The 26,084-nt window shown below is 44.3% G+C and overlaps 3 protein-coding genes across 7 annotated transcripts; 2 read left to right on the top strand and 1 right to left on the bottom strand.

The window, feature by feature from the left end:
- Positions 1 to 63: 63 nt before the first annotated feature.
- clmnb (calmin b) lies at positions 64 to 17,400 on the bottom strand. 5 transcript variants are annotated; one of them, XM_085246010.1, is made up of 10 exons: positions 17,225 to 17,400; positions 16,321 to 16,382; positions 16,148 to 16,243; positions 15,670 to 15,753; positions 15,468 to 15,560; positions 15,141 to 15,367; positions 14,692 to 14,885; positions 13,572 to 13,654; positions 1,598 to 2,889; positions 64 to 864 (listed from the first exon to the last, which is right to left on the bottom strand). In XM_085246010.1, exons 1-10 carry the CDS (start codon positions 17,289 to 17,291, stop codon positions 735 to 737), a joined length of 2,328 nt encoding a protein of 775 aa, XP_085102136.1. In that variant the 5' UTR covers positions 17,292 to 17,400; the 3' UTR covers positions 64 to 734. The 5 variants fall into 5 exon arrangements, with proteins under 5 accessions (XP_085102136.1, XP_085102137.1, XP_085102140.1 ...); XM_085246011.1 differs by having other exon boundaries at positions 64 to 861; XM_085246014.1 differs by lacking the exon at positions 17,225 to 17,400 and adding an exon at positions 17,100 to 17,203.
- On the top strand, positions 9,239 to 13,149 carry LOC146557466 (uncharacterized). Its single transcript, XM_085246018.1, has 2 exons — positions 9,239 to 11,473; positions 12,055 to 13,149. The coding sequence occupies exon 1, from the start codon at positions 9,338 to 9,340 to the stop codon at positions 10,604 to 10,606; it is 1,269 nt and encodes a 422-aa protein (XP_085102144.1). The 5' UTR covers positions 9,239 to 9,337; the 3' UTR covers positions 10,607 to 11,473; positions 12,055 to 13,149.
- Positions 17,401 to 20,929: 3,529 nt separating the features above from the next.
- LOC146557464 (high choriolytic enzyme 1-like) lies at positions 20,930 to 25,847 on the top strand. Its single transcript, XM_085246019.1, has one exon. It carries the CDS (start codon positions 24,460 to 24,462, stop codon positions 25,246 to 25,248), a length of 789 nt encoding a protein of 262 aa, XP_085102145.1. The 5' UTR covers positions 20,930 to 24,459; the 3' UTR covers positions 25,249 to 25,847.
- Positions 25,848 to 26,084: the final 237 nt, after the last annotated feature.

Raw genomic sequence — 26,084 nt, 5'->3', positions numbered from 1 at the left:
CTAATAGTCCAAACTGCTTAAAATGACAACATCTATTCTATGTTGATGAGTGGATCACATGCACACACATCAAGCAGCTGGTTTATTGTTTGTATCAGATGGTCACAAAAATTATCCCGGAGAAAGCCTGTGGTAAAAATAAGCTTGAACTCAGGCAGCATCCGAGATGAAGACAATAAAGCGGTCCACAGTCTAAGCCATAAGTGACACAGTGAGAGTCTGTGAAATGCCAAAGTGCTCATTAAGTATTATCAGCTTAATCTTCACTTGTCAATACAGCTTCTAATTAAACAGCAGGTCACATGGGATCTTCAGCAGGCAACAGAATGCTGTATAGACAAATAAGAAGGTCGCTGCGATGCTGCAGTGCCACCGTGTGGTTGATTTTGTCAAGTGAATTTCAAAAAGGAGTCTTTTTACTAGGAAAATCAATTTTTGGACATGTGTTCAGCAAAAAAAAAAAAAAAAAGCCCCCAAACCATTTCTGATAATAAGTGCGGTGCAAGACCGAGCAGCTGAAAGCCTGTGTAACAACGGGGATTACAGGATTTAGCTTTATCTGAAACTACGGCCCTGAGTCTTATCAGATTATTCTGTGGATCTGCTTAAATGGCGTCTTTAGGAAACTGTGTCACAGATGAAGAGTCGGTCCAGCCTTATGTGTCCCTGTTTGCCTCATTAGTGGCAACTGGGCTCATGAGCATGTCGGAATAAGAAGCTGGTGCTGCAGTGACTCAGAGGTTCATCTGACTGAGGATGAGGCAGCAGTACAGCAGGACCCACCAGACCAAGAGCATTTCCAGCTCTGACAGGGTCACTCCACAAGAGGCTGCTGAAGGCTGAAGAAGGGATCCTTCGTCACTGCTGGAGACAAACGAAGGAGTGTGAGGTGAAGGTTCTGCACACACTGAAGCAAGCACATCGAAATCGGGAGTAGCAAAAACTACATTCAAATGCAGATATCTTTTTATAGTGTTTATCCAAACAGAAGCTTTAACGATATCATATCCATGTTAACTCTTTACCTTGTTTTCTACGGCTAGATTACAATAAATAGCATCCTGGGACTGGCTCATCAGACTTTAAGTTAACTTTAAGCAGCCCTGTGACTTAATAGAAATCCTAAAACACGCTCGAAAGTGAAGCATGTTTCATATTTCATATATAAAAACACTAATAACTCAAACTTCTCAGTGTGACGATACTGTTTAGCCAGGTAAGTGCTTTAGACATGAAGAGGGAGCCCCCCCCCCTTCATCAGTAGGTGGCACTATTGAACTGAAAAACAGCCTCTATAGAAATACTCCTCTGGGCCATGATCACACTGTGACTGAGCGCTTTCCAAACTAGGCTGCTGTTTGCACAAAGACCCTTTGACAGTAATGCGACAGTATTTACTCGCTTTATGCTGCAATACAAGAGACACAGCAAGTGAACAGCAGCTGTAAAAGGAAACGATGCTCATCATCTGTGTGGAAGTCGCGTTGTTCCAGACATTTAACAAACTTGTCTCCGTTACCAGTGTTATTACTGAGTCACAGTAAACTGGAAGTCTTGGCAAATGTGGTGAATTATGTTTCTGCTGATAAATGGTTACCTGGGTGACCGAGGGGTTGACCTGCAGGCAGGAGGCCAGACACCTCCGAGTGGGCGTGTTCTGGGACTCTCCTCCCCATCGTGCTCTGTCGTTGTTGTCGTCATCTCCTCTCCAGCTGCTGATTTAACTTCATCAGTGTCTCTCACTTTTTCTTCTTTACACTTCCTGCCACTTTCTTCTTCTGTGTCACTTCTGACTTCACAGGCAGCCTCATCAGTTATTATTTTTCCATTTACTTCACCCTTAAAACTTTCTGAATTTGTGCTTTTCTGGCTCTTCCCATCTTCTTTCATCACAGCAGCATCTTGGCTTTCATTCCCTACATCCTGCCCTCCCACCTGTCCACGTTTTTTGGAAAGCTCTGCATCTCTTCCGTCCTCGGTGTCTTCCTGCCAACGGGCCACTTCAACAGTTGCTTCCGCTGCATTGTCCTCTGTTTTGTCGACCCCATTCTTGAACATTTTTGCATTTTCCATCTTTTTCCCCCTTTCTTCCTCACAATAATCACCATCATCATTGCTCTGTCCTCTATTAGCCCGCTGCTCTTCATGCTCCTCTGTGCTTCTACTTTCACCCTCTGGCTTAAAGTCAAGCGCTGCTCCACCGTGTGTCATTTTGCTGAGATTTCTTTCATTTTTGTCAAAATCAAACTTCCTGTGCACCGCTGACTGGGCTGATTCAAGCTCAAAATCAGCCTTTTGTAAAAAGGAGCCTTCCTGATATTTGGATTCTTCTTTCATTTCCTCTGCTGTTTCCTCTTTGACCTTTGGTACTTGTCTTTTCAGCTGATTATATGGTTGAAACACATCTTTATTCAGCTCTAGGATGTAGCTATATGCATCCTCCTCATCTGAATCCAGCGATGGTAAGCTGTAGATTCCTTCCTCGGAGCTTAAAGAATAGCAGCTTTGTGCTCGTCGCTTGTCGTAGCCTTGATCCAGTCCACTGTCCAACCACAGCTGGACCTCCTGGCTGACTATGCCAGCATCCAGAGGACTGGGTGGCTGTAAAGTGCTTCGTGCACTGCCTTTCCTTTTTTTGTAATGTGAGTCTGAAGCAGTCCCAGCAGGCTGGTCGGAGGTAGCTGTTCCATTTGTGTGAAAGGACGGAGAGCGGGGACTTCCTGAAGATCTCCGAGACCAACGCTTCCACAGAAGCTGCTCGCTGCTCTTCTCCAAGCCTTTCAGCAACACCTGGACTTCTGGAACATCAGCGTCAGTCTCTTCAAAGCTGACTGACTCAAGTGATCCAAAACTGGGAATCTCGGGAGCGTCAATATCTGGTGTGGGAGCCTGTAATATAAGCATGTCAGTGATAGCAGAACCAAAGAAATACTGCTAGCATGTAATAATGTCACACTATGAAGGTATTAGTAAGTGCTTATTTTGTCATTTATATCTCGTTAATCCTTCTCAGTACGTCATTTATGAACAGATATGTTTATCCATCTGTTACTGTAACAACAGACGTTACACAGAAGTCTGTAATTGTTCTGAAAATCAATGTTTTTACGTAAAAATCCCCTCAAAAACTATTTTACTCATTTGTACAATGATGTCTGTAGCCCAGCTAGAAAAAAACAGCAGTGGAAAGTAGTTTTTTTTTTCATGTATAATGTAAAGAATTTAGTCATTTCTTTTTTCTTTTATGTTTAAAGGAAGATGTGGACCAATAAGATTATCTGTTGTCATTTAACTTGGCCAATCAGCAATGAGCTCCCAGTGACCCTTGCTGTTGACCTTGATCACATGATTTCCTGTGTTGCCATTTCGTTCCTGTTCATATAATGCCATGTGCCAGAGAAACTAATGTTCCCGAAGTCGAATCGCTAGGAGTTAAAAGCAAGTCTGCTGCAGTTGTTTTTGGTTGTTCAGAGTTTCACCCTGTCAACGGTCAGGTTTTTTTGTTATCTGGTAAAAGGATGACTCGACAGACGGACCCAGTCTGAAGCAAGCCCCATCGAGGAGCAGTGATTCCACAGTTCCAGTTAACTGGATGGCGAGCCAACCCGAAATTGAAAAGGATTTGCCAAGGTTTTATTGAAGCCAAAGTTTCGTTCCCATTGAAGCTTCAGATACCTGCAGGACTACGAACTTTCTTCCTTCATCGGAGTGTGGTAGGACAAACATTAAACAAACTGAACGGGCCCCAACGATCCATCAGTTATCAGACATTATCCACTCATATAATTGACTCAGAGAAAGCTGTATGCGCGCACTTTTATTTAGTTTGTTATTTTGGGGGAAATATTTTGTATTTTATTTTATTGTTTTTTCATTACATTGTTGCAGCTGCTGTGTGTCAAATATAACAAATTTGTGAACAGTATATTGTGGTGTGGTCTCTTCTTATTGGTGTTTATACCTTGGGCTCCTGCCGATCCTAGATCTTCTGATACTGGCTAGTGGGAGTTCGGTCATTCTTAATAATAATTCACAAGTTGGGTTACATAAGTGGCGAGCCAGCCAGGAGCCTAAGAATTTTTAAACATCAGTAATGAGAAATTGTGTCTGACATGGATTTTGTCCAGCGCTCAGGTGTAAAAATTCCCAATGCAGTTATTGTGAGTGGGATCACGAAATCAGAGAAAGATGAAGAAGTTTTAGAGTTTTTGAAAAAGTATGGTGGTGTTAAAACCCTTTTGCCAGTGGATGATGCTACCTCAGAGTTTCATCAAAACCTGATTGTTGAGTACTCAAGTGGCTCAGCTGTAGAAGCTTTAGAGCCTCTTATGCCATACAAGTATGTTGCAGAGGGTGAACCAAATGTCTCTTACTGTGTGAGGGCCTTGGCAAGCGTTTACACTGCTAAGGTGGGTGAAGGTGTCACGAAGTCATACTTGGCTGAATTAAAGGGCTTGGCTAAGCTCAGTGGCAAAACCTATGAGGAAGTATTGAAAGAGATGATATCACAAATCTGTGAGACAACTGAGAATACAGATGAGGCACCTTCTGTCTTACATGATAGCATTGTTGATGAGACACCAATACCACAGCCCCAGTTGCTTTCAGGTCCCTCAAGGGTAAGCAGTGACCAAGGTGTCTCAACTCCAGTTCCACCCTTGCGTGTACAGAAGCCTTCAATAGTGATTAGTGATGTAAATCCCCCTGAAGTTCAGAAGGTCGTTGTTGAGCATATTTTAAGGAAGGATGACATTGGATCACAGATCCATTCTTCAATGCGCATCCGTTCCTTCTCAGGGAAAACTCCCAGGCCTAACAATGAGACAGACTATGAGACTTGGCGCTCACACATTGAGCTGCTTTTAAGTGACCCCAGTATGACCCATCTGCAGGTGTCCAGGAAGATTTTAGAGAATTTGCTTCCACCTGCAGTTGATGTGGTGAAGTGCTTGAGTCCCAGCGCACCCCCAGTAGCCTATCTGCAGTTGCTCGATTCAGCCTTCGGCGCTGTAGAGGATGGTGAGGAGCTTTTTGCTCAGTTCATGAATACCCTTCAGGACCCAGGCGAGAAACCATCAGCTTTCCTCCATCGTTTACAGCTAGCACTAAATTTAGCAGTAAAAAGGGGGGGTATTCCACCTGATGATGTAGACAAACATCTCCTCAAGCAGTTTTGTAGGGGGTGTTGGGATAGTGGATTGCTCTCCAGTCTGCAACTTGAACACAAGAAAAACTGTCCACCGTCATTTTCAGAGCTCTTGCTAATGTTGCGTACCGAAGAAGATAGACAAGCTGCAAAGGTTGATAGGATGAAAAAGCACATTGGTTCATCAAAACGAGTATCTGTCCATGCTCAGAGTTCCTGTGTTTGTGCAGGCGTAAGAGAAAGCCCACAGTGTGGTCCGAAAGCTATTGAGGAACTTCAAAAGCAGATAGCTAGCTTGCAGAGTCAGCTAGCCTCATTTGCATCACAGGAAAAGCTAAGTGAGCGTGCCAACAAGAAACCGGTTAAAAAGACAACCTGTAAATCGAAAATGGACAACACACATCAAGAAGTGCATCGATTAGCCGGAGTAAAACAGACAGGCAGGCCCAGGCCTTGGTATTGTTTTCACTGTGGGGAAGATGGGCATATTGCCACTTCTTGTACAAACCCTGCAAATTCTGCACTAGTTATTGAAAAGAAGAAGCAGTTGGAGAGGAGGCAGCACGCGTGGGAAAGTCAAAGTTGTCCCAGCGACTCCAGTTCACCTTTAAACTAGATCCAGTCTCTGTTGTGGGACAGACAGAGGCTGAAGAACATGCGCAGCGTCCCACAGACGTAAAGATTGTCAGCAAAGCAGGCAAGTGTGTGGATCTAGAGCACTCCAGTAGTGAAAAGCAATCCTTCAGGCTTCCAAAGGGTCTGATTGGTACCAGGAGCACTGCTGAAGTGATAATTGAAGGTAAAACATTTAGTTGTCTGCTAGATACCGGCTCGCAAGTGACTACTATCCCCCAATCCTTTTATGAACAACACATGTCAGTGCAGGACATCAAGCCTCTCTATGACCTCTTGGAGGTTGAAGGGGCGAATGGACAGGCTGTACCTTATTTGGGCTACATTGAAACTACTGTCACTTTTCCAAAAGAATTTCTTGGTATGTCTATTGAGGTGCCCACATTAGCTCTCATAGTTCCTGACGTTCGAGCTACCTCAGGGTCCTACTTACTCATAGGGACAAATACACTTGATGTGTTGTATGACATTTATTGCAAAGCTAATCCAGGAGATCCCAAGACATTTCCTCACGGCTACAAAGCGGTCATTAAGGTGCTTGAACTCAGACACAATCAGTCTAACGTCAGTCACCATGGTGTTGTAAAACTGAAGGGCAGAATCTCTCAGGTTGTCCCAGCAGGGGCCACAGTGGTTTTGGAGGGTGTCTCTACTGCCAGCGGTCTTCAGCATGAACAATCAGTTGTTGTTGAGCAGCCTTCCAGTTCCTCTCTACCTGGTGGTCTGCTAGTGAACACTTGTCTGGTTGACCTGTCCAAACAACGACCCTTTAGGCTTCCAGTTGTGATTACCAACCAATCTGAACATGACATTGTCATTCCTGCTAAATGTCAAATTGCTGACATTAGCGCTTACCAATGTATTTTGTCAAAGGAGCAGAGTGTGGTTAACTTGCAAAAGGCAGATCTCACTCAAGAGGCCAATTGTAACTTCAACTTTGGAGAGTCCCCAATCCCTCCCGAGTGGAAGGGTCGTATCACACGACTCCTTAACAACATGCCAGATGTATTTGCGCAACATGACTTGGACTTTGGAAGAACCGACAAGGTGACTCACCACATCAAGCTCTCAGACGAGGCTCCTTTCAAACACCGTGCTCGTCCGCTACACCCTCAAGACATTGAGGCTGTCCGTAGGCACATTCAAGAGCTTCTTGATACAGGTGTAATCAGAGAGTCCGAGTCTCCCTTCTCTTCGCCCATTGTGGTAGTCCGTAAAAAGAATGGCCAGGTCCGGTTGTGCATAGACTACAGAAAACTCAACCTTCAGACAATAAAGGATGCTTACACGCTTCCTAAGCTTGAAGACACCTTCGCGGCTCTCTCTGGTTCCCAGTGGTTTTCTGTGCTTGACCTAAAGTCTGGATATTATCAAATCGAGGTAGATGAAGTGGATAAACCCAAGACGGCCTTTGTCTGCCCTTTGGGCTTCTGGGAATTTAACCGCATGCCGCAAGGCCTGACAAATGCGCCAAGCACATTCCAAAGATTAATGGAGAAGTGCATGGGGGATATGCATTTGAAAGAGGTGCTAGTTTTCCTCGACGACTTGATAGTGTTCTCAAAGACCCTGGAAGAACATGAAACAAGGTTGTTGGAGGTGCTCACTCGGTTGAGAGAGTTTGGATTAAAGTTATCACCTGAAAAGTGTGTGTTTTTCCAGACCTCAGTGCGGTACCTGGGACACATAGTGTCCAGAAATGGAGTTGAGACAGATCCAGAGAAAATCTTTGCCCTTCGTACTTGGCCAGTTCCTCAGACCCTCAGGGAATTGCGATCTTTTCTTGGGTTCGCTGGCTATTATCGAAGGTTCGTAAAAGACTATTCCAGCATTGTGAAGCCCCTCAATGATCTGACTCAGGGCTATCCTCAATCAACCAAAAGGGGTAGATCAAGAGACAGCCAAGAGCATTATCACCATCCCAAAGAGCCGTTTGGGAACCGTTGGACATCAGCTTGCCAGCAGGCATTTGAGTCAGTTATTGAAAAGCTGACAACTGCCCCTGTCCTAGGGTTCGCTGACCCTCAAAAGCCTTATGTGCTCCACACTGATGCTAGCACTACAGGCCTTGGTGCTGTCTTGTACCAGGAGCAGGAAGGGCAGTTACGTGTCATAGCCTATGCAAGCAGAGGGCTGTCGCATAGCGAGTCTCGATACCCAGCGCACAAATTAGAGTTTTTGGCGCTTAAGTGGTCAGTAACAGAAAAGTTTAGTGACTACCTATATGGGAATCACTTTACTGTTGTCACTGATAGCAATCCCTTGACGTACATATTGACGACTGCAAAACTTGATGCAACGAGCTACAGATGGCTCGCAGCTTTGTCTATGTTCACATTCAAGCTGCTGTATCGTCCTGGGAAGCAAAACTGGGATGCGGATGGGTTATCCCGTAGACCCCACGGAGCTCTTATGGATGATCTGAAATCCCAGAAAGAGAGGGAGCGCATTTTCCAGTTCACTCAGGGTCATCTCGCTGATCTTGAAAATCTCGAGGAAGCCAACCAAGCGGTTGTGAAAGCCATTTGTGAAAGACAGTCAGTGTATAGCGCCAGCTCTGTTAATCCGAGTTTGGATGGCTGTGTTACTCTTGTTGAAACTCTTGCTATGTCCTCTGATGCTGTGCCTGACTGCTATGGACAAGAAGATGAGTTTGGAGGATTGCCTGTTATTCCTCAACTGACTGAGGCTGAGTTGATGGATAAACAGAGAGCTGACCAATGTCTAAGGCATGTCATATCCCAACTTGAGCATGGGGTAAGCCCACCGCCTACTTTAAGGGGTGAACTTCCAGATCTTCCACTCCTACTTCGAGAGGTTGGTCGGTTTCAGCTTATAAATGGCATCTTATACCGGAGACGCCAGCTCGGGTCTCGGGTATCTCACCAGCTAGTACTGCCCCCAGAGCTCAGAGAGACTGTTTTGAGCAGTCTGCATGACCATATAGGTCATATGGGCATTGAGCGCACATTAGATCTCGTTAGGGCCAGATTCTATTGGCCCAGAATGGCCTTGGATGTAGAGAGGAAAATAAAGACCTGTGGTAGATGTGTGCGCAGAAAGGCGTTGCCTGACAGAGCTGCACCGTTAGTCAACATCAGTACCACAAGGCCACTGGAACTGGTTTGTATGGACTTCCTCTCTCTCGAACCAGACAAAAGTGGAGCTAAAGACATCCTTGTGATCACTGATCACTTTACTAAGTATGCAATTGCTATACCAACATGCAATCAAAAGGCTCGCACAGTAGCTAAGTGCCTATGGGACAATTTTATTGTGCATTACGGGTTCCCAGAAAAGTTGCACAGTGATCAGGGACCTGATTTTGAGTCTCGCACAATAAAAGAGCTCTGTCAGATGGCTGGCATACAGAAGGTTAGAACTACTCCCTACCATCCCAGAGGAAATCCAGTGGAGCGGTTCAATCGCACATTGCTGGACATGCTCGGCACTCTTCAAAACAAAGACAAGTCTCACTGGCGTGATTTTGTGAAGCCCCTTGTTCATGCTTATAATTGCACCAGGAATGAGGTGACTGGATTTGCACCGTACGAGCTTATGTTCGGTCGCCAGCCTCGCCTGCCGGTGGATTTGGCTTTTGGGCTGCCGGTGAAAGAGGAGCAACAGATTTCCCACTCACAGTACGTGCAAAATCTGAAATCCCACTTACAAGAGAGTTACAAGGTAGCTACTGGAAATGCTGCCAAGATAGCAGAAAAGAATAAATCCAGATTTGACAGGCGTGTGACTATTTCAGATCTGGAGGTAGGGGACAGAGTATTAGTCAGAAATGTCCGCATTCGTGGAAAAAACAAGATTGCAGACAAGTGGGAGGCAGCCATCTACATAGTCGTAAGCAGAGCAGGATCCCTTCCAGTGTATACTGTGAGACCTGAGAAGAAAGATGGTCCACTGCGGACATTGCATAGGGACCTATTACTCCCTTGTGGCTATCTCCCCAACGAGAGTAGTGACAAGCCTGTAGGGCAGACACAAAGACGCAGGCCAGCAACACGTCTCAGTCCAGTTGCAGACTCCGATCAATTCTCAGAGGCTGAGGATGAGATTTTCCCCAATTACTGGTTCAGAGACGCCCCCAGTTCTGAGATACCTACGGTCACCATTCATCAAGAAACGCACCCTTATTTATCAGTGTCTTCTGGGGAAGATGCACAACTTCCAGAATTTTGTCCCTCAGTTAAAGGTTCTACTGCTCGATATCCAAGCTGCAATCCACAGACTGACCAGTTATGTAACTTACCTGTTGACAGTCCAGATTCAGCAACTCTTCCAGTGTCTGAGAGTCACTGTCATGACACAGAAATCGTGAGCGATGACCAAAATCCACCAGCAGAGATGGAGACCGAAAGGATTGCACCTGGAAGTGATTGTCATGACTTGAATCCCGGGTTATCTTCTCTTGCTCCAAACCTGTCTACGGATGTTGAGGCGGCAGGTCGAACTGAAATGGGATTGTCAAATGAGTCACCAACAGATGAATCTCCTGAAGAGCTCTCAGTAGACCAGACACTGATTGGAAGCCAAGACCAACCTGGTTCTGCTAGACGATCAAATAGGGAGCGAGAACCGCCTAAACGCCTTCAGTATGTGAAACTTGGGCATCCACTTATAGCGGTGGTGCAATCTCTGTTCCAGGGTTTAACCACGGCTTTTACAGACATTTTGGATGAGGGTTATCACCCATTAGATTGCCCTGTCCAGACCCATCAGACAGTAATTACCCAACCATTGCCATGCAACGGGGCGTGCATGAGTTCAGTGGGGGAGGTTGTAGCCCAGCTAGAAAAAAAGAGCAGTGGAAAGTAGTTTTTTTTTTTCATGTATAATGTAAAGAATTTAGTCATTTCTTTTTTCTTTTATGTTTAAAGGAAGATGTGGACCAATAAGATTATCTGTTGTCATTTAACTTGGCCAATCAGCAATGAGCTCCCAGTGACCCTTGCTGTTGACCTTGATCACATGATTTCCTGTGTTGCCATTTCGTTCCTGTTCATATAATGCCATGTGCCAGAGAAACTAATGTTCCCGAAGTCGAATCGCTAGGAGTTAAAAGCAAGTCTGCTGCAGTTGTTTTTGGTTGTTCAGAGTTTCACCCTGTCAACGGTCAGGTTTTTTTGTTATCTGGTAAAAGGATGACTCGACAGACGGACCCAGTCTGAAGCAAGCCCCATCGAGGAGCAGTGATTCCACAGTTCCAGTTAACTGGATGGCGAGCCAACCCGAAATTGAAAAGGATTTGCCAAGGTTTTATTGAAGCCAAAGTTTCGTTCCCATTGAAGCTTCAGATACCTGCAGGACTACGAACTTTCTTCCTTCATCGGAGTGTGGTACACAGCAAATTCAAAAGTGTTAAATGTTTTGGTGTTAATAGTCTTCTTGCAAAAGTAGAGTTAATTTTACTCTAAGCAGAGTCACATTCTTTTAATGTAACTCTGAGGTGTAAAATGATAGTAGTTAAAATCGAGTGTTAAAAATGAGTGTTTCTCTGTCAAATCTGGAGGTGTTACAATGGAAACATTAACTCTTGACCTCTTAACTCTGAACTCCTAGAGGGGCTATGACACCAATAGAGTGAATTCACAGACTCCGCCCCCAGCACGGCTCCAATCGAAGCTGAAGTGAAGCCGTTTCAGAACATTTTGCTCTACATATTTGAGTTGTTTGCCATGCTTGGTAAGTCATTTTTTCAAAGATTGTTTCAATTATTATTATGAGCTTTTACTTCTGTGGCTCTTTGGAGTTGAGACAAAGCTGTGTGAAAGGCATTAGCCATGTTGCTCGCTGATAGCATAATATTCTGTTTTAGCTAGCTGAAAGGTATTGTTTGCGGGCAAATAGCACAGCCTTGAAAAAAAGCTTGCATGTGAATTTTCAATCAAACGTTTGGTCAAATACACCTAAAACAATGTCTAGAATGTGAAATGTTGGTATAATGGTGCTACTTGAAGCCTGAAAACGATCGCCCATAAAAAAAAAACGAGCAAACAGCAGTAGCTGACGTCCTGACTGGGTTCTACGTTAGCATAGATCCCTCCAGAGTTTTGTGCACACGGTTTAGGTAAAAATTAAAAAGGTTGAGGTTTTACATTTAGTTCAGTATTACCTGTTGCCTGTGTCTTTGTCTTTTGGGAAAATACTTTACACAAGTAATGGCTCAAAGAGGATTCCTTTTTTTTTTACTGTGCTGCAATTGTTTACTGGATTATTTGTGCCATTAATTAGTGTCAACTAATTTTTATTCGAACTCCGCACAGGATATGCTTGTGAAGATGGAATATGGGGGAGAGCAGAAGTGCGTTGAAGTTCCACAAAGGGATGAATGAAGGACATGCATATTGTATTGAAGAAATAAGTGATGAGAACGCTGTTATTTGCATTTACCATGTCAGACCTTTTGATAAACAAAATTCTAATGAAAGTGAGAACATGTATACTGTTACATCTTTCAGAAAATGTTTTGAAATTGTGGTGCACAGTTCAGAATAAATGTTTTTCAAAAACCATTGCATCTTTTTAGTAAATGTTTATTTCCAAAAGAAATTTCTAGAAGTTCAGAACAGTAAAATTCCCGCTTTTTAGAATGAATTAGAAGATAACTCACGTAGTTAAACTAAAATACTCTTTGAGGGTTAATATATAAACTCTTAACACCAAGTGTTAAATGATCAACTCCAGACAGATTTGGTGTTTAACACTAAATCAGAGTTAACGTACCAACTCTCCAAAAAGAGTTAAATTAACACTCTCTGGTGTGGACCCATATAGACACTTTAATAGTGTTGAAATCAAATCCGACAGTGTTAATTTGGACATGCTGGATTTGCTGTGTAGGACAAACATTAAACAAACTGAACGGGCCCCAACGATCCATCAGTTATCAGACATTATCCACTCATATAATTGACTCAGAGAAAGCTGTATGCGCGCACTTTTATTTAGTTTGTTATTTTGGGGGAAATATTTTGTATTTTATTTTATTGTTTTTTCATTACATTGTTGCAGCTGCTGTGTGTCAAATATAACAAATTTGTGAACAGTATATTGTGGTGTGGTCTCTTCTTATTGGTGTTTATACCTTGGGCTCCTGCCAATCCTAGATCTTCTGATACTGGCTAGTGGGAGTTCGGTCATTCTTAATAATAATTCACAAGTTGGGTTACATGTCACTTATTTTTAAAAAAAAAAACTATTACTAAACTACATTTTCTAAACAAAGACACCTTTAGATTCAGACTTTCAGGAGCACAGTAGGACTTTGCTACGTTAGACTCCATAATAAAGACTTTAACTGATCAAGCACACACATCCATACATATGCAATAATACTAAGTGCAATAATCCTTCTGTCATCGTTGTATTTTTACTCAGTTGTATATAGTATTGGTATTTGTATTCTATTTTTATCATATTGTATATTTATTTTATTTTATTCTACTGTATATAGTATTTTATTTTATTCTATTCTGTACAGCTGTGTACTGTATTTATTCTTATTGTATTCTAATTTTTGCCTCATAACTTTTGCACTGTCCACTTCCTGCTGTGACAAAACAAATTTCCCACGTGTGGGACTAATAAAGGTTATCTTATCTTATCTTATGAAACAGCGACGCTCTGCTTCACCTGTTCTGAGTCTCTGAGCTAAGATGACGGGCGGCCGGTGGCAGTTTCAAGAATAACTGAGTGATATAAATGCATTTATTTATTTCTTTTTTTATATCTACCTCGCTGTAGTGAGACTGTAGTGAAGGTGAACTTGTGCTGCACTAACCTCATCTATGCCTGAGTGACACTTTGGGAACATGGAGACGTAGGTGATGATGGACTGCTCGTCTGGTGAAGTGCACGTCACATCTGCAGGGAACGATTAAAAAAATCATAAAACACTTAAAAACATAAGCGTGTGTGTGTGTGCGTGTGTGCGTGCGCGCGTGTGTGTGTAAAACAAAGCTAGGGGCTTGTAAGAACATATAAATGGGCTGATTGGTGCGTTTCTACTCTCCTGTAGCCACATTCACACAATCACACAAGCACTGCCTTCTATGCTTTTAAGTGCTCACTAACATTCACACTGTGATGGATGCATCAGAGAGCAGCCAGCGGTGAGTATGTTGCCCAAGGATGCTTGGCATGCAGACAGTGGCAGCCAGGGACTGAACCACATATACCCTTTACTGCTTGGAAACATGCTGTATATGTACCACGTGGGCCCTCAAAATAATAACTTGCATATCGTGTGGCCCTGTGGAGGTGAAGGTTCCTGGTTTAGGGGATGGTTGGTTGAGTCAGGTCTGGGTTTATTTGAAATTTATGTTAACTAAATATTGCAAGAGGTTTAAAATGTGATATTTGTGGCTTTCTCTAGAGACAATGTGAGTCCACATGACTCTCATTTTATACATTTTTCATGATCCTGAGTCAGGACGTTTTTCTGAACTCTTCAAATAAATAAATAGGTCCGTGGTTGGTTCTGTAAGTAAACTGGTTCAATAACAGTCCTGACTCAGGGCCATGCTGTTGTATAAGCAGGGCCCTTCATTCATAAGCGTAACACTGTGTACGTCATCTTCTTGCTGCAAGAATGGGGGCGTGACAGTGGGAGCTGTGGGGGCTGTGGGGGCTGTCCTGTGCTGTCTGACAGCTTCCTGTATCCTGTTGATTTTTGCGCACCAGCTTGTGCCTTTTCTCCGTCCACTATACGCTCACCTCAGAGAAACATTCAATCATTTCCATTTGTCTTGTCAGCCCCCTGGGCTTGAATTTCATATATGCATTTATAGAAGACTTGTTCTCATGTTTACAGTTTGCTGTAAACTGAAAGGAAATCTCTCATCACTCTGGGCACATAATCAACGTGGTGATTTTTTCACCTAATATGAGAAATCTTTTACCTTCAGGCTCCAGCAGTGGCGGTACATCCAAGCTGTGATGGGCTATCATGAAAGCCTGCCGGATGTTTTCCACTGGATCTCGATGAAAGCTTTCCCTCAGGTCAACCATGACTGGGTTTATGGACTTAACCAAAGCAAGAAATGCCAAGCCGCTCCTCCAGCTCTTCCCAAAGTCCTTCACGTCCACCCCGTACCTGCAAAAAGTTTAAAATGCCATTTAATTAAATGACAAGTGTGAGCCATCATTCCAGCTCAATCTAAAACTATTCTGATTTCTAACAAGAAAGCTAATTTTGGGCTGATGTAGGGTTAGGATACGTTTACCACCTATTAGAGCTCAGAGGATAAAGTAACCTGCTGACATTTTGTTTCATTGTTTGAGTGGGAATATGTTTGGGCTCAGTGTTAATTACATGACTTTGTAAGTGTTTTGATCTTTTTATGCTCACTTTGATGTGCATCTTTGGACCCATTGCAGGAGCACCTTGATTGCTTTCCCATGATACTTTGCTTCCCTGCCAGCCTTCCTGCCTTTACTTGGCAGAGTGCTGCAAGAGTATGTGCCAGGGTCACTTGGCTGGGGTGAGAGGTCATTAGAGGATGGATAACTGCTCATTGACAAGGCGGAAAGGCTGGAAGACAAATGCTTCTGGAGGCCTCCCATCACCTCCTTTACCTGTGTAGGAGTAACACAGAGGTGTGAGTCGGTGATAAATGGCTGGGCAAGAAGTAAGATAATACATTAAGACATTTGACTCATAGATGATAAATCCAACCTGAAAGTGCAAGATGATGCTCCAAACAAGGTGAAGAACAACAGATGGTTTACCATCAGCAATTCCAGAAGCATCAATGCCAAGCAGCTTTACCTGGCAGATAACAAGGAAACATCGATCACAATCTTGTTATTCCTGATTTGAAATCATGTCATTCATACATGTCAGAGCAATGTCACTGAATCTACAAGGAAACACTCACATGTCTGTCATCCAGAAAGACCAAGGCCTTGGAAATGTTGTTCAGTCTGAAGATGCGATGAGAGGAAGACCTAAACCTATAAAGCTAACAAAGTTAGACGAGAAAAAACATCATCACTGTTCAGGGAAATGAGCTGGTTGATTTTATTGCTGTTAAGAAGACTGGTCCCATTTATATAGCAACCCTGAACAATGACGTTACAACCAACAGCTCAGCATGAAGACAGTAAACTGGGAGACACTGCTGGCTTGGCTTCGACTAAGCGTTAGGCTTGAGACTAATTAAACAAACAAAGGAAATGACATCAGCAGTAATTAAAACATTTCCTGTCTCTGGCCATGACAGCAAACTCTTTTTCACAGGAACTGTGCTCCAGCGTCTCCTGGTGAGTCTCTGCTTCCAGGACTCCTGCTACGCTTGCAGTGGCCAAATTTAAACAGGCTTTGGCTAAATCTTTCTTGAACAGCATGATTCTTACTAGTCTGCACCCAGACAGCTCCTCCAGCAGGCCCATGAGTATTTTGCCATCCTGAATGTCTGTGAACAGGTCGTGCACTTCAATAGGAGGGTCCCGCTGGGGGGGAAAAGCATGACCCTCATTGATAAGCACATTTTTTTCAGAGTGATCTGATGAACTGATTTGTGCCTTACTCTCTGCAGAAACACATTCATCCACCTGGTGAAGGTTCTCTTCTGCACTGCTTTTCGTTCATCTGAGGAAGAGAAAACAGGGCCTTGGTACACCAATATTTAAATAAAACATGAAAATGGCATCAGCAGTGATCAGCATAACGTTAATGGAACGCAGTGTAATGGGAAATCGTTGGTGTTTTATTCGTATGGTTGTTATTGTGACAAATATTAGTAAATCGATTAGCTTTTAGCGCTCACTAGCCACCCTAAACATTGCAGTGGACTAAGTAACTTGTGCACACCCACAGCACTCTGGCAGGAGCGAGACACTGTGCCCCACTGGCCACAGAAGAAAGAATAATAGCCCCAGGCACTGACCTAGCCTCCCAAACATGATCCCAATCAGTATCCACAGGAGGCACCAGAATTATTCTGATCCACGAGGCCCCACCCTGCAAGCACAAGGACGCAAAAGATCCACGTCCAATGCCCTGGTGCTTTTAACTGCAGAACAACAAGTGACCTGTGTCTATGTCACGGCACATCAGAGCGGGATAGAGATTGGTAGGATATGACGCAGCTGGTTTTTAAAGTTGTGTCAGTGTTAATCTAAGAAGAATGCAGAATATTGAGGTATTTAGTAATTAAATGTCCATACTCTATTTTATAGATAGACAGTTTACATGAAACCCAACTGAACAGTGCTGGAGAAGGAACATTTTTATAATAATTAAAAATTTGATACTAAAACACTAAATGATTGGGCAATCGAATGACACGAAGCCAAGAATACCTACCTGGAAAATTCCCTAAGAATGCAGTCAAGGAAGCAGGAGAGCAATGATGGTCCTTTTTGTATTCTTTTCAAAGGTGGCCTGTATACACAGTTATTTAAGTAAAACCCACCAGGATGAGACTGTACCTTGAGATGTGTATTTATCATTGAGCTCGCTCGCTGAGTTTGTCTGTGAATCCCAGCTGTCCTGCATTCTCGTTTAGACTCTTGGCACATGATCCATTATGAAGATAAAAGTGAGAATAAGTCAAAATGTCAGCAATCAGAGGCACTCCACGGTTTCCTTAAACACTCATGTTGAAGTAAAGGCAAAAGAGAGGCGGTGTATCTTGCCCCAACACGCTGAAACCTCCCTCTGACGCGTTCTCCCACCACTCCCACAAGCACAGCGTGAACCCGACTGCAAGTCTGTGGTTTATGAAATCCTGTATGTAGTGGTGGTCACTCCATGTCCAGGGGTCTGTTTGCATGTAAGAACTCGCTGTGGTTTCTGTTTTCACGTATAAGGATGTCGTTCAGAAGATCTCATGGGTGAATGATTCATTAAAGTAAACACACATATTTCTTCATAGCTCACCTGGCTCAGGGTAAAGGTACGAGCAGAGGAAGCCAAGGTTCCTGTGATGTATTAATCAGTCAAAGAAAGAAAAACAGAAAATTACAAATCTTTTTAGAGAGATTTGACAAAGTGTTTGTCACGTTTGATAGCACTGGAATTTACCTCTAATATTTCCTGCAGCAATGTCTTTTATCTTGCAAAATTACTACATTCCAGAAACAGGTCGAGTCTCACAGGAAACATTCATTTCCAAAACTCCAAAACTAAGACAGAAACAATTAAAAATTAAGCTAAAAAATATTTATCACAGAAATACAAAACTATAATAACTTTGTTCAACAAGCGTTTAATTCTTTATAATCAAAAAATTGATCCGTTTTCTGGGACACCCTGGTGTTGTCTTTCACAGTGAAGATGATGTAAATATTGTGAATGTTGTTATTTGCATTTCATCTAAATATTGTAGCTGTTTCCTCGTGGGTACAACATGACGTGTTCTTTGTGCCCTCCACTGATTCCACTTTTTAATCATAGAAATAGTTTAGTTTTGGTTTGTTTAAGCTTTGTGGTTAAACACGTCCCACCCAGTAAAGTAACTGTGTTGATCCGTCCACAGACCTGACATCACACAGCATGTCTGACACAGTTGAGTCGCAGGTCTTTATACTCTCCTCTACAGGTGTGTCTGCAGGAGGGTTATGGGCTGAGGTCAGTAGTAATAAGGGGGCATTAGTCCAAGATGGCAGCCAACCAAACCGGTTTCGTGCGTGTGCGCGTTCAGGTGTGGAAACACACAGGGCGTCAGAGGGGTTATATGAGTTTATGTGTTTTTAACTGGGTTTTAATTTAATCAAACCATAGGGTTTTTTAATTAAACTATTTTTATCACTTAGGTGTGTCTCAACATTCAGTTATGCAGACATATGTCTTCTTAAAAGCAATTCTTTGTTTTGCAGGCGGAGTGGAAGCTGTTTTGGTTCCAGTGCACCTTAACAAAGAGGGGCTGCTTTTCATTTACATCTAGTCAAAAGTGTTGGTGTTTTAGTCACACTAATTTTGTGATTCTGACAATATCTCAGCTTGCAGTGATGCCAGCATTTTATTTTAAAAACGCCACAAATGGGAGTTTCTTCTGAATGGGTAATGTCAGCATGTTCACAAGCGTTTCATTTCATCAAACCACTAGTTTTAATTTAACTAGTTTTTATGCATCTACTGGGGTTTCTTTCCAGGGTTGATGCGATCGTTTTATTTAAAAATCGGGATCTCAGCCTGGGCGTCTATTGTCTCATGTAGTCTGGAAGATGAGTGGATGGTGGGGTGGGTGCAGTTTTCTCTGCGGTGGGGTCGGGTGGACTGTCCCGGGCTCTGTGGGGCCGGGCGGCGCTGCTGCACTGGGCCCCCTTTCCCTGGCGGGTCGCGGAGTATGGGGGTGCCTACTGGGGTCAGCGGGGGAGCTGGCCCCAGGGAGGGGTCACTTGCCCCTCCCTTCCTTCCCTCCCCATCTCCAGCTGCCCCCCTCTTCCTGCTCCACCACAACCACCCACACATGCAGGGCCTTGGAGTAGGGGTATGTCACCAGGGTGGCAGAGGAGGCTACCCCCCCCCCCCCCCGTCCCCTTCTGGCTGCCTCTGCCTCAATTTTATCCCACAACTTAGACATTCACATTACTCACTCATTACTCATTACTCTCATTACACATACAGTGGGGCAAAAAAGTATTTAGTCAGCCACCGATTGTGCAAGTTCCCCCACTTAAAATGATGACAGAGGTCAGTAATTTGCACCAGAGGTACACTTCAACTGTGAGAGACAGAATGTGAAAAAAAAATCCATGAATCCACATGGTAGGATTTGTAAAGAATTTATTGGTAAATCAGGGTGGAAAATAAGTATTTGGTCAATAACAAAAATACAACTCAATACTTTGTAACATAACCTTTGTTGGCAATAACAGAGGTCAAACGTTTACTATAGGTCTTTACCAGGTTTGCACACACAGTAGCTGGTATTTTGGCCCATTCCTCCATGCAGATCTTCTCGAGAGCAGTGATGTTTTGGGGCTGTCGCCGAGCAACACGGACTTTCAACTCCCGCCACAGATTTTCTATGGGGTTGAGGTCTGGAGACTGGCTAGGCCACTCCAGGACTTTCAAATGCTTCTTACGAAGCCACTCCTTTGTTGCCCGGGCGGTGTGTTTTGGATCATTGTCATGTTGGAAGACCCAGCCTCGTTTCATCTTCAAAGTTCTCACTGATGGAAGGAGGTTTTGGCTCAAAATCTCACGATACATGGCCCCATTCATTCTGTCCTTAACACGGATCAGTCGTCCTGTCCCCTTGGCAGAAAAACAGCCCCATAGCATGATGTTTCCACCCCCATGCTTCACAGTAGGTATGGTGTTCTTGGGATGCAACTCAGTATTCTTCTTCCTCCAAACACGACGAGTTGAGTTTATACCAAAAAGTTCTACTTTGGTTTCATCTGACCACATGACATTCTCCCAATCCTCTGCTGTATCATCCATGTGCTCTCTGGCAAACTTCAGACGGGCCTGGACATGCACTGGCTTCAGCAGCAGAACACGTCTGGCACTGCGGGATTTGATTCCCTGCCGTTGTAGTGTGTTACTGATGGTGACCTTTGTTACTTTGGTCCCAGCTCTCTGCAGGTCATTCACCAGGTCCCCCCGTGTGGTTCTGGGATCTTTGCTCACCGTTCTCATGATCATTTTGACCCCACGGGATGAGATCTTGCGTGGAGCCCCAGATCGAGGGAGATTATCAGTGGTCTTGTATGTCTTCCATTTTCTGATGATTGCTCCCACAGTTGATTTTTTCACACCAAGCTGCTTGCCTATTGTAGATTCACTCTTCCCAGTCTGGTGCAGGTCTACAATACTTTTCCTGGTGTCCTTCGAAAGCTCTTTGGTCTTGGCCATGGCGGAGTTTGGAGTCTGACTGTTTGAGGCTGTGGACAGGTGTCTTTTATACAGATGATGAGTTCAAACAGGTGCCATTCATACAGGTAACGAGTGGGGGACAGAAAAGCTTCTTACAGAAGACGTTACAGGTCTGTGAGAGCCAGAGATTTTCCTTGTTTGAGGTGACCAAATACTTGTTTTCCACCCTGATTTACCAATAAATTCTTTACAAATCCTACCATGTGAATTCATGGATTTTTTTTTTCACATTCTGTCTCTCACAGTTGAAGTGTACCTCTGGTGCAAATTACTGACCTCTGTCATCATTTTAAGTGGGGGAACTTGCACAATCGGTGGCTGACTAAATACTTTTTTGCCCCACTGTAGCTCCATGCCCTCCTGGGTTTTAATTGCACCTTAGAACACACATGCATCAACACTACAATGAGCGGGTGGAGGGAGGTTTGGAGTCTTCTCTCACCCCCGTTCTCTGCGACCTGCTGGAGCGGGGGGGCTAGGAGGAGGAGGTGGCCGTCCGACTGCGGTCTGGAGTGTGGGGCCTCCCTGCTGCTGCGGAGTCGGGGCGGCCTGCCTCCCCCCACCGCAGGGAAAAGGGTAACACCACCTGGGTCTGGGTGCAGTTCCCCCCTCCAGGGGCAAGGGTACCTAGACCCGGTTTGTAGAGTACGCTTGGGGAGTGTGATCGTGTGTACAGCGTCTCTTCATGTCTGTCTCCACGTTGGTTGAGTGTGGAGTGAGTATATATGAGAGCATGAGGGTGGGAATGGATGTTTGTGTCTGTGTGTGCCTGTATGTCTGTGTCTATGTCAGGTTGGTTATCAGGCGCCACCTCTCTGGGGACATCTCAGGCCCTCCAAGGTTTGGAGGCCTATCTCCGCCCACCACCACTTCCCCTGCCGGTGGCGGACTCCCTCAGACATCGGTGCGTTGGTGGTTCTTTGTGTCCGGGGATGGGCGTCCAGGTACACACCGGCTCACTCCTTGGCGGCCGCTTATCGGGGCCTGGAGCCTGGGGCTCGCTCGGGCCACTTCGGAGGTGGGGTGCCCCCGGCCTCTCGGCCTGGGGCTCGGTCACTCAGGCACGGCTGGCTGCCGGCGGAGCTCACGGGCGCGTCACTGCAACTCCCCCTGGCTTCTGCTCCGCGGCTGCTGAGTGAGCCCTCATCTGGGACTCTCCTCAGCTCTTACTGGGACAGTGGCGCGGCTGCCCCTCTGTTGGTCTTCCTTGGTCTGTTGTGTTCTGGGGGCCTCTGGATGTCTGGAGTTTTGATCTCCTCCATACCTGCTTCATGCCCTGGAGGACGGGGCTGTGGCCCCCCCACACCCTCTAGCAGATTATTACATGAAGGAACCTTTTAAAAACAAGCGCGTCCATGCTCACAGGTGTACACACGGGTGATCACACCCACAAACTACACCCTTTTTGGCTCCTACCTCAAAGCACACTGTGTTCTGTTGATCTTATGTGCTGCACAATAATGTTTAATATTTAGTATTTACTGTCATATTCCCATATATCATTGTGATGTTGTTTATTCTATTACTCTTGTTCTCTTCTGCTTGTTTTCTTTTTCTTTCTCAGCAGGTGATCCAGGTGATCGATATATGCATTTTTTTTTTCTCTGCCCGTTCTGTTGGTTTTTGTCTTTTGCCCTTCTCCCCCGTCCCTCTTCTCAGCTGTTTCTCTTTCCCTCTTTCTTTCTCCCCTTCTTTCCCCCAGTCAAGTCTGTCCCGTATTCAGCAAATGAAAATAAAATGAACAATAAAAGGTGAATCAAATGGACCATTACGGCAAGGCTGGGATGGTCAATGTGGTAAAGTAAATCCGTTGGGCATCTTCCTTTGCCTTTAGACAACAATTCTGATGCAAAAGAGCCAAACGGGACAGAAAGAAAGAAAGAAAGAAAGAAAGAAAGAAAGAAAGAAAGAAAGAAAGAAAGAAAGAAAGAAAAAATCGGGATTTCGGAATGTTGAACTAAGAGTGAGACAAAGCCAGCTAGTTTTTAACACAGTAAATGGTCACAAATAACATTCAGCTCTTTAGAAGATAAACGCTGCAGTGATACTTCTAAAACCAGTCGCCCAGACCCGCTCCGTCTTTTCAATTCAATTCAATTCAATTCAATTTTATTTATATAGCGCCAAATCACAACATAAGTCGCCTCAAGGTGCTTCATAGATACAGAGAAAAACCCAACAATCATATGACCCCCTATGAGCAAGCACTTTGGCGACAGTGGGAAGGAAAAACTCCCTTTTAACAGGAAGAAACCTCCGGCAGAACCAGGCTCAGGGAGGGGCGGGGCCATCTGCTGTGATTGGTTGGGGTGAGAGAAGGAAGACAGGATAAAGACATGCTGTGGAAGAGAGACAGAGGTTAATAACAGATATGATTCAATGCAGAGAGGTCTGTGAACACATAGTGAGCGAGAAAGGTGACTGGAAAGGAAAAACTCAATGCATCATGGGAATCCCCGGCAGCCTACGTCTATTGCAGCATAACTAAGGGAGGACTCAGGGTCACCTGGTCCAGCCCTAACTATATGCTTTAGCAAAAAGGAAAGTTTGAAGCCTGATCTTGAAAGTAGAGATAGTGTCTGTCTCCTGAATCCAAACTGGAAGCTGGTTCCACAGAAGAGGGGCCTGAAAACTGAAGGCTCTGCCTCCCATTCTACTTTTAAATACTCTAGGAACAACAAGTAGGCCTGCAGAGCGAGAGCGAAGTGCTCTAATAGGGTGATATGGTACTACAAGGTCATTAAGATAAGATGGGGCCTGATTATTTAAGACCTTGTATGTGAGGAGCAGGATTTTGAATTCAATTCTGGATTTAACAGGAAGCCAAAACAGGAGAAATCTGCTCTCTCTTTCTAGTCCCTGTCAGGAAAAGTACGAGCTGTCATCGAGCAGAAACGGGAGCTGGAAGCATGTAAATATAATAATAACCACTGCAGCCAAACAGAGAGCCTGACGAGCCCAGCTGTAAATAAGCTATTTAGACTCGACTGTACACCGTGTTCGTGTTTTCCTCCGAAACAATAAGTTCCGTTGGAGCAGCCTTTCAACGCCTCTCTCTGTCTCTGCTAGCAAAGTTGACCCAGACAACAAAGTAAAGCTATTTTTCGGCTACAAGCCCGACACGAACCCGACGTATTAGTCAGAGGTCCCTTTACTACGGTTCAGAGCCGCGAACCTTCAGTAATAGTAATAAATCACAGCAATAGTACAGTCACGTAGTTGTAAAAATGCATGATAATATATTAAGTAATCCAAAGTATTCAGAATACGTTACTGTCATTGAGTAACGTAACGGAATACGTTACAGAATACATTTTGGGGCATGTAATCTGTAATCTGTAATGGAATACATTTTAAAAGTAACCTTCCCAACACTGGAACCAAAACAGCTTCCACTCCGCCCGCAAAACAAAGAATTGCTTTTAAGAAGACATATGTCTGCATAACTGAATGTTGAGACACACCTAAGTGATAAAAATAGTTTAATTAAAAAACCCTATGGTTTGATTAAATTAAAACCCAGTTAAAAACACATAAACTCATATAACCCCTCTGACGCCCTGTGTGTTTCCACACATGAACTAGCATGCCCCGAGCACACCTGAACGGGCACACGCATGAAACCATCAAACCGGTTGTCAAACCGGTTTGGTTGGCTGCCATCTTGGACTAATGCCCCCTTATTACTACTGACCTCAGCCCATAATCCTCCTGCAGACACACCTGTAGAGGAGAGTATAAAGACCTGCGACTCAACTGTGTCAGACACGAAGCTCCGAGGAGTCTCTCCACAGCAGCTCTGCAAAGAAGCTCCACAGCTACCAGACCCACTCTGAAGATGAGTCCCTCTGTCAGCCTGCTGCTCCTGCTCGGCCTCTCTCAGGCTCATCCTCTCATGGAGGAAAGAGGAGGAGGAGAGGGCCAGGTGGAGGAAGACCACACCGTCGATATCACCACCAGGATTCTGACCGCAAACAATGGCAGCAACGAGATCCTGCTGGAAGGAGACATCCTGCTTCCAAAAAGCAGAAATGTCATTAAATGCCAGAGTTACCAGAGCTGCCTGTGGCAGAAAGACAACAACGGCCTGGTGACGGTTCCCTTCACCATCAGCAGTGAGTACAGCAGCGGGGAAAGGCAGCTGATCAGAAATGCCTTGCAGTCCTTCCACAGCCAGACCTGTGTCCGCTTTGTCGACCGTAAGAACCAGAACGACTACATCAGCATCGAGAGCCAGAACGGATGCTTCTCTCTGGGCAGACAGGGAGGGAAGCAGGTTCTGTCTCTCAACAGGCAGGGCTGCGTCTACTTTGGCGTCATCCAGCACGAGGTCAACCACGCTCTGGGCTTCCAGCACGAGCAGACCAGGAGCGACCGCGACTACTACGTCAGGATCAACTGGGAGAACATCGACCCACAGATGGCCTACAACTTCGACAAGCAGGACACCAACAACCTCAACACTCCCTACGACTACTCCTCCATAATGCACTATGAAAGAACAGCCTTCTCCATCAATGGCAGGGAAACCATCACCCCCATCCCCAACCCCAACGTCCAGATTGGCCAGAGGCAGGGCATGTCCTACTGGGACATCAGGAGGATCAACCTGCTGTACGGCTGCTGAAAACACACGTTAGCTTGTCTGATTAGAAGTTTTCATTTGTTCCCAAAGGTTCTTCCACTTATGTGTTCACAAGTGTTTTATAGGGAGATAATGAGCTGTAAGGTCAAACACATAAAGTGCATTAAAATGGTACGCTGGATATTAGTGATTCATTTCCTCGCCAATACTTGTTTCATTCTTTATGATTTGTCTTTTCTTACCTCATCCTTTCTACTTTTTCTTCCACCAATCCGTATCTACAGTCAGGCTTGTGGAAATGTCCTCCTCAATGCATCGCTATTCAAAAAACTATATGATGCAAATACAGTGTGATAATATGCACAGAGAGCTCTCGTGTTAATTATACATGAAAATAATTCATTTTAATACTCCTTCAATACTCCTTTACTTTTGTGAAGGTCAAATCAAAGGTTGCGAGTCTTCTTTAGCTGTGCAACTCAGCAAACATATACACATGCAGGAGGGCTGAAAGCTAATAAATACATTTTCTCAAGTTGAATCTTTTGTTAAATAATAAGCAGCTAGTTTGAAAACTCACCTGAATGAACAACAGCTGTGCAGGAAAAAAAACAAATGTCAAAAATTGTAACTGATCTTCATCGGGTATTAAAATAAATCATAAATAAAAATATCCAGTAATATATTAAAGATACACTCCTAAGACCTAAATGTGTTTCACTACAGCTAACAGAAAGCCACGTGTACATCAAACATCCTTTTTCTGTTCTTGCTGACAGGATGAATTTTTGAAGAGATACTTAAAATCATAAAGCACGTGCACATTAACAGCTCTTTCAATGAAACACTTTTTATATTTTGTGAATCTAGGTAAACAT

Source organism: Mchenga conophoros, linkage group LG15, assembly GCF_057382185.1.
Source record: "Mchenga conophoros isolate Kocher_MC1m ecotype Shallow Benthic linkage group LG15, M_conophoros_male_GT1.1, whole genome shotgun sequence".
In the NCBI taxonomy this organism is placed as follows: Eukaryota; Metazoa; Chordata; class Actinopteri; order Cichliformes; family Cichlidae; genus Mchenga; species Mchenga conophoros.
This window is presented reverse-complemented; position numbering and strand designations above follow the sequence as displayed.

Bases quoted from the DNA above. Each gene is read 5' to 3' on its own strand.
- LOC146557466 (XM_085246018.1), top strand. From the start codon at position 9,338: ATGTTCGGTCGCCAGCCTCGCCTGCCGGTGGATTTGGCTTTTGGGCTG.
- clmnb (XM_085246010.1), bottom strand. From the start codon at position 17,291: ATGCAGGACAGCTGGGATTCACAGACAAACTCAGCGAGCGAGCTCAAT. The intron at 16,244-16,320 runs GTAAGGCACAAA...TTTCCCCCCCAG, and splicing joins TGAATGTGTTTCTGCAGAGA to CGGGACCCTCCTATTGAAGT. The intron at 865-1,597 runs GTAACCATTTAT...GTTTGTCTCCAG, and splicing joins TCAACCCCTCGGTCACCCAG to CAGTGACGAAGGATCCCTTC.
- LOC146557464 (XM_085246019.1), top strand. From the start codon at position 24,460: ATGAGTCCCTCTGTCAGCCTGCTGCTCCTGCTCGGCCTCTCTCAGGCT.